The sequence below is a fragment of the Perna viridis genome, chromosome 5 (assembly GCF_037379345.1).
Source record: "Perna viridis isolate PV_CMFRI_1.1 ecotype Kerala chromosome 5, ASM3737934v1, whole genome shotgun sequence".
Classification (NCBI taxonomy): Eukaryota; Metazoa; Mollusca; class Bivalvia; order Mytilida; family Mytilidae; genus Perna; species Perna viridis.
Genome location: NC_142449.1, coordinates 32,688,409 through 32,696,993, shown reverse-complemented (window position 1 = coordinate 32,696,993; position 8,585 = coordinate 32,688,409). Strand labels below are relative to the sequence as shown.

General features: G+C 31.5%; 1 protein-coding gene across 1 annotated transcript; it reads right to left on the bottom strand.

Annotated features, from left to right (window-relative positions):
- Nucleotides 1-328: 328 nt before the first annotated feature.
- On the bottom strand, nt 329-7,248 carry LOC148617129 (monocarboxylate transporter 12-like). Its single transcript, XM_088585108.1, has 5 exons — nt 7,197-7,248; nt 5,222-5,365; nt 3,848-3,991; nt 2,767-3,552; nt 329-2,091 (listed from the first exon to the last, which is right to left on the bottom strand). The coding sequence occupies exons 1-5, from the start codon at nt 7,246-7,248 to the stop codon at nt 1,895-1,897; spliced, it is 1,323 nt and encodes a 440-aa protein (XP_088441234.1). The 3' UTR covers nt 329-1,894.
- Nucleotides 7,249-8,585: the final 1,337 nt, after the last annotated feature.

Genomic DNA, 8,585 nt, shown 5'->3' with positions numbered 1-8,585 from the left:
AGTACATTTTTGTACTTTATTTCCTACTATGACTTCATGACAAACGTCCAGTACTACATTTACGATATTTTTCAAATACAACACCCGATTCGCAATAGACTATCCATCAAAATGCTCAACATAGATATTAAATTTGGCTTCATTTTAACTAACTTCTAAATTTCTAGATCATACGAAAATTATTGCATCGCATGATATGCTGCAAGTTACGTGTCATACTTTCTAACAATGACAAAATGAGGGTTTAAAAACACAAAGCCATTTGTATTTTAATCCAACATTAGAATGCGTTTTGGAAACTCCGAGTAATTCATACAATGTTCGGTCTTAAAAATATTTTATTGATAATTGTTTATCTTTACATTACATATTTTTCATAACAATAAATAAAACAAAACAAAAGTAAAAACATCAAAACATGTTATTTAATACAAATTTACTTCTATACAGCTATCATTTTCAGTCTAATCATATAATTACACGAGTTAGGCACAGCCTACAACTGAGCATCGGACTTGTGCATTTTTCTTACTTTTGTTAAGGCATTGCGAAAAGGACGACATCTAAAATGGGCGAGATAGAATAAGTAAACGGTTGCCCATTTAAAAAACAAATTATCCAGCGAAGGTACCGGATTTAAATACTGCAAATAATTACTTTTTCATTTATTTATCTTGGTTTTTGAATCACTTATTTTAAACATTAAATCAATTTGAAGGCTACTTTAAGTTTGAATTCTCTTCCCTTGCCCATTTCTGCGGGCCTGTTTGGTACCTATTCCGGTTTGACTAAACGTCTGTCGTTAACCTCGCATGCGGGGCTCTGTATGAAAGGGATAAATATATTACAGTTGTAAATAACCAAATTATGATCACCAGAGCCAACGATTGGATTATAATGCTTTCTTGTCATGAGTAATTATATTTTGAGTATTTACGATGACTAGATTTTGAAATTTTGTGATTGTCGGATTGATATTCATGCTGTGACGGGAGAAAGTCCGAGACCAAAATTACTGAATTGATTTACAATGTGAATAATCGACTTTTTCGCAGAGGGAACATTCGATAATTCATTTTTTGATACTATAAGAAGTAATAGTTTGTAAATCACATCAGTTGGAAAGCAAAACTGGATCTCAGAAAGGGAAATATTTATCAACATTGCTAAGAAGTTTTTGCTTTTATAATAAAAATTAATCATAGTATTATATAGTTAATGCATGTCATATGACATCTGTAAACAAACCACAAACCAGCTAATACGACGTAAAGGTACAAATAACAATTGTGTTAATAGAGTCATAATTAAATATTCAAGACAGTACACGTGTATAAAAATGGTTTTCAAAGAAAACGAATTCTACATAGAAATGAAAACACTTGTTAATGGAACTATAAATTCACATTATTTCCAAAACCTAAGTGACACTGCCACTATATGTGAGTTAACAGCAGGTATCCATAGGTAGCAGGTCTGTATCTTATAACTAGAATGGATATGGTGAATATGTCAAAGAAACAACTACAGAATATCATTCTATAAAGTCGATAATAGAATTGGAGCAAAAAAGATAAAAATATTTATTGGTAACGCGAATAAAGAAGATTCCTAAACACCTTCTCATAGATATCCATGGTATCCAACGGATAATAGGGTGTAGGTGATTGAACATGTAAATTTGGGATATACTATGAAGTCTATAAATGATTCTCAAACACCAAATGCGCGGTCTGTGTATTATTTACAAACCGTAAATATTACTGCATATATTACAAATCATCAGGCGTATCCATGAGCTAAAGACAATGCCTCATTTGAATAAAGGTGTAACTCCGCACTTTTGTTTGTGTTGTAATACACAAAATGTGTAGCATAACACAAATAGCATCTCTTACAATTTAGTTATTTGTATTCCAATTTCGTATGGTGAAGTCTGCTTTTCTATTTTTTCTTCGGTATTGTTTATTGTTTTGTTGCAAAGACGGGAAAATAATGGTTCTGTTGCACAAAGTAGAAAAGATATAAAACTAAATACACCAAGAAGTTGAAACGACATTCCCCAATGGCCTGTTCTGTCTTTCAGCCAGCCTACAAAATCAGGAAAACATTATAAATACGAATAACAATTGAACGTGACTTTCAAAATGCAGGTGATTACATCCTCATGTATTCTGTTTTTCACAAAATGTTTTTTTTTTCTTTCTTTGTTTTTTTTTCTAAGTTTGTTGCAATTTTTGTTTCCATCCTTAACATACCGGATTCGGTGTGCAAGATGTAATATAATCATTCAAAACATGTTGGTATATAGAAACAGATCAAACATCGTACTAACCACAGACTTCGCTATGTTTTTTTTATTTATTTTGTCACGCCACTTTACTAAAGTAATTATTCGTTGTATACACAATTACAAAATGTACCGCTATATTCTTAATTGTTTAATCGAAAGTGCAGGTCATTATAATCAACTTCAATTATGACTAACAGCAATATTTCAGCCTTTAAAAATCGGAACTGCATTTATATGCAGCACTGATAAAATGCTGTATAATTTTACTTTTTCGGTTATTAAATAGATTACAAAGCAAAATATGGATCCATCTTTCTAATGAAGGTCCAATTTATGACAAGAATGATAAAAGAGGAAGTACTTTTATTTGACACCATTATTTTCTTTTCTATATCAAATTTTAAAGTTATTATATGCATTGTACAAGTTGTTTGTTCTGACAATTTTAATTATCTATTGATATTAGTACATACCTACTGGTGGTTGCGCAATAAACACTGTTAATCCTAGCGTTAAAGCAAGTAAACCAAATCCGGGGGAAAAGTCCTGTATTCCCACGCAGTCAAATATTATGATGCCCATTAAACTAGCTACGGTTCCTGAAAACGCTCCCATCAAACCCGCATACACAAGTAAAGAGTCTACATTTAGCACAAGAGGTAAAACAAAGGCTATCAAGGAACTAAAAAGAGAAGATAGCATAAGAATAGTTGTTCTCTTTAGTATTTTTAAATCGGAAAACCATCCAAGAAATGTTCTTGCAATAATTTCAACAGCCCCAAAGATAGACACTGCCAGGGCAATTTCAGTTTTTCCAAGTCCTAACGAATATGCCTGACCGGGCATCGCCACTAAGTTTCCATTGAAGTTGCAAGTTTGAAATACAATAGCTAAAAAATAAATTGTAAATTTTGGATTTTTAAACAAACTTAATTTAAGTATTCTTTTCCGGGCCTGTACCACTGAACTAAAGCAGGATTTGTTGTGTTTATTATTACGCAGTTGTTCTTGTTTAATAAGTAAGTGCGGTTGTCGAAGACATAAACTAGCCGCAGCAGAATGAAAAAATAAGGCTCCAGTAAGCATCAATGCGTTTCGTAGGCCAAATGAATCAAACAGCCACCGGTACATATATGGAAATCCAAATCCACCCATACCACTGAAGGCCACCATCAGGCCGTTAGCCAAACCTCGCTTCTTATCAAAATAGAAACTTATTATCGTTGAACAAGGGGGAAATATTAAACCGAAACCAGTTCCTGTAAAATTAAAGAAATAACATTTTTAATTTAAGACGTGTAACAGGTAACTGTTACATATATTGAGGCAGAGAATTTCATTAACAATTAAGCCCATGCGCAAAGTTTCTGCACTATATGTATCAGTTAAGGTATGTAATATTGAATAAATTGTTTAGATGTTAAATATGTATTTTAAAGACTGCTATATGCACACGTGTATGTATATGTTTGATTTATGTTCAATCATGATGGAGCAAAAAACATTCAATCATATTAATATTCCTTCCCGTATGATATTAATTAAACTACTAACCTACAATCAAACCATATGTCAAAAATAAATACTCCATTCTTGGGACAAATGCGCTTGCTGTGAATCCAAAAAGAACCAAGCAACTTCCTGTTACCATAACGACTCTATAGGTATATTTTTCTCCAAGAAAATTGGAAAATGGTCCTGAAAATATGATGTAATTCATTCAAAAAATGTTCATTGTCTCCTTTTTGTAATTGCCTTGTATTTTTTCCTAATATCATTAACATTCAAATGTTTAGACAATTTCTATAATGATCATAAAATGATATCTTGACCATTTGATATCCGCTAGGATGCTGATTTCCTTGATTACTATTTAAGAAGTATGTTACAGGGATTGGAACTTATTGTATATTACATTGACAAACATTTCAATTATGTAATATACAATGTATAAACATGTCGATTGATGTTTTGCAATGATACCTTTTAATGTAATGAAAAATATGCAACCAAATTCAAAGTCGAATGACAAAACATAAATAAGCGGTTAGATAAGATACAGAAAAAACGTAAAACATTTTGATTGATCGAAAGAAATGCGAAAAATGGAGATACTAAAGCGATTCATCAATGGTTAGATTAAATGTATGGACTTATGGCATTAATGTTCCCTGCTTTTCTAGAAACACCCGTTAGTCGTCAGATCGCCCATGTAATAATTGGTATGTTAAATTGTTAAATCGATACACAGACAGAAATTTCCTTTTTAAAGTAGTTTAGAAAGATTGTTTTAATCCATAACATTCCAAAATGCAATTCAAGAAAACCATATCATGAACAATATATATTGATCGTCATTTATTTCACCGTGATGTTAAATGATAAATTAACATTATGTACGTTAAGACATTGGTAAAAAGTATCAAAAGTCACAGCTGTTATATTCAAAACTTATGAAAAAATTAATGATATTTACTGGCGATTGCTGAAATGCTCCTATTTTAATACCGACTTCATGAAAGGATATACTATCAAGAAAAGTCTTCCAGTCGTGCGACCCAATACTTGATTAAACGACTTGGACTTAACTCTATGATTTTTGATTTCACGAAGATGGCATCATTACTGAAAGCATACTGCTGAATCTGATGTTTGTTGTTGAGCGATTTTTACTGTATGTTAATCAAATATGTTCGAACGTGCCCTCTAATTAGGCTAATAAAATATTTCATTTTCTTTCTTTCTACTTTCTGTATGTATCTTGCATATGTACTTGTATCCATCCCCATTTGCGTATGTACTAGTATACTCAAACTTTTGCGTTTGTACTGGTATACACCCACTTTTGAATGGGTACTGTTAAGCGTACAGTTTGCTGGCATGATAATACTGTGATAAACATTTTACTGATGTTTACGTAACATTTACCAAGACTGAACATTAGACAAATACAAACGCTGGAGATCCATGCTGTGTTTCCTGCACCAGTTCCGAAATAATCCAAAAACTCTGTATACACCACGCCAAACGCTTTAACGCTTCCGACTGTAATCACATAGTTAATGCCGCAACCTATATGAAGAGAAAATTTACATTTTTATAACACTAAGCATTCATTATGATACAAAAACCATTTTAGACCAATCTCTCGAAACACTATTTACTCGATCGTAAGAAATATAGAACATATTGTAAAATTCATATTTTTTACCAAATATGTACAATGAATACGTCATAAACCTTTCAAATGGACCTTGTGTATTAATATGTTCAGAATATATCATCTTTTTATCGCTGATTGTGAACCAATATCACCACGTCTCTTCCGTAATAATTTCATTTTTGTTAACTTAGTTTTAAAAATTTAATTTAGGACGCTTACCCTACCGGTGCACCTAGTCCATGCTCCCAGTTTTTAGTGGAGTCCCAGTTGCTCATTTACTTTTGTTACTTTGTATAATTTTAGTTATTTTATGTTCTTTGTTGTGTATGTCTGTTTTCCATGTCTGGTGGTCTTTGTCCCTGGATTACATTCTTTTGATTACCGCTATAACCTTGGTTCCCTTGATTACTCTTAATTATTACATATTAATTTTGTCTTTCATGTTTTAATGCGTCTCACTGATATACAACTGCGTGTATCATATGGTGTTACGTAATTTATTATGTCTATTCAAAATAAAACGTACGAGCATGGGGTAATCACGCTTTGCTTTAAAAAAGAACAGAAAGTAAAGGGGCAAACACAAGACGTGACAAACAGATAAGAAAAGGAAAACCAAACGCAATGCAACGGTAAAGCATGCGTCGTCTGAGTTTTCTTAAAATAATCACCAGGACCTTATGTAATGTCAATTAAAAAGGAGGGGTGCAATTTACTATAAACTGAACAAATTTGCCTGAAAAGTGTATATAGACAAACCATAACTAAAAATAAAAGACTTAAGTCTGAGAATATTTGAATTGGTTGTGACGTCATAATGTCATAATAGTCGCTTGATTCGAATAACCATAGGCATATTCTTAAACTTAATTAATTTGCAAGGTCTGTAGCGTCGGGGCAATGTCGCGGGTGTATCCGTAGAATTTACGAAACGACAACCTTAATCTCAAGGCTACATGCAGTATCCCTGCTATGAAAGCTTGTTATATGTTTCGACGTTTAATGTGAAATAGAAAGTCCATATTATATAGACTAGCTATTGAGGAGAGCACAAGATTTAGAGATGAGAACTACATTTTTTGGTAGCGGATGAAATATTGCAGCAGGTATGTATAGTCATCCTGTTTATCGTGTGTGATTTTCATACAAAAAAAAAGGAAACATTGAATATTAAACACATGTTTGACGTAAACTTTCTTGCATTTCACTTCACTTCGTCACTTTCAGAAATTTTTCGTATGAAATGATGTTAAAAATATGTAAAATAAGTTTCAATAATGTATATATATGTTCTATACTGTCAATATGTACAAAACAGTAAAAAGGATTCTTAGTCTATCATATACCATATCTAGTTATGGTGTCTCAAAGGGATGCAACCGTCATAGTTATAAGGTCGTAAGATATTGACCTTGCTTCAATTGCAAATAGGCTTGATGTTAAGGGCTCAACGAATAATCATATTTATTGATGGTAGCATAAATATTTACCGGTGGTAGGAACTTGTGACAAAATAAGAGATCAAATTTCTTTTACGTATATTTTTTTCTTGAAAAATTTGACCATGTCTAATTCTTAAAAGCCGAATGTTCTAAACGGGAAATATTCCTTAAAAAAAAATAATACAACCTAATTTGACAGACGATCTGGAGTTGGAGACTGGTGGAGAAAATCGACTAGAAAATTCATGAAAAACGGCGCAAATTCAGTTGCCCGGATCACAATATTATTAGTACTCACAAACTAGAACCACCCAAGAATATCCTCCATCAACACTTTGTGAATATGCCATTTTGTTCCCTTCACTGTTAGTTGAAAAGTGACTGACAAATTTGACTTTATTTTTTTCTGCTTATGATGTTTTGAATCCTTGATCCTTCCACATAATGAAAAAATTTCTGCCAGAAGTACCTATATACTTTATTTTAATATGCATGTCTTGTGGTTAAGCACTTGTAGTGTTACAATTAATTATACTACTAACAACCTGTTTCTCTCTAACCTTTACCTCCACCGCATAATTTAGAGACATAATTTGTAAATGTTTTTTACACATTACAAATTGTTTCATTCCCACATTATTGACAACAGCGTTATTTTTAAAATGAAATGACCTTTCCTGGAGATTTGCAAAGTTTCCCCTTACTATCAAGTTCTCTCCACGTTAGATATCCTGTTGTTTGCTTCCGGTACAACTTAAAAACTCAACTATAAATGTATCTATAAATATAATAAAAGCGAATAATGTTCTTCGCGGTTGACATTTTTTGGTTTACAACAATTTGGAAATTATGAAAATAATAATAATGTTCATTATTTCAAAGGGATATATTTAATATAAGGGCAAGTAACTCTGTAGGTCTTAAATGCATTCAATGCAAATTTGAAATTTAAAGCTTAAACCATAAAATATTCATAAAAGAAACATAATAATCTGAAACGTCATTGAAATATTAATATAAAATATTAATGTTTGTTCATATGTCAAAAATACATATTATATCACATCTGAAGTTGTCAAAGATCATTTGGAATTTTTTTTTATTGTGTCTGCTTTTACTTCATGAAAACTCATCATCGTTACTTGAAAAAAAATTGTTGGATTAAGTCCTAACATAAATTCTAAACTCTTTAAGTTTTGCTTTTGTGAAGTCATTGGAGTTTATGTGTGTCAAACCGATTTCTGCAATAAAAAAATAATTAACGAATTTATAATTTATACATGAAGTGGTAGGATCAGTTTATAAAATATATGACCAATGCTGTCAAAATTCTGAAATAATGACCTAAATTTGTCAAAAATATGGATCGGCTACAGGTTAATTAGTCTTATTTTAACCATTACAGCGAGAAATATAGTTAATTTCATGTGAAGAGTTTGTCTTCCACTAAATGAATGAACATTATATGATGACTTTTCTTAGGTAAATAACTAATTAAATTAAAGCAAATATTTAACTATTCTACAGGTATTTTAACGTAAGTTAAATATGAGGTGCAATTGTCCAATCAACTACCACTGGATGTGCATGGAGTAATTGGTATTTAATAAGTGAAAGACAAACTCTATTCCGTGAAATTAACTAATTACCTGCTGTAATTGCTTTATTTGATAAATGTTTTCGAAAA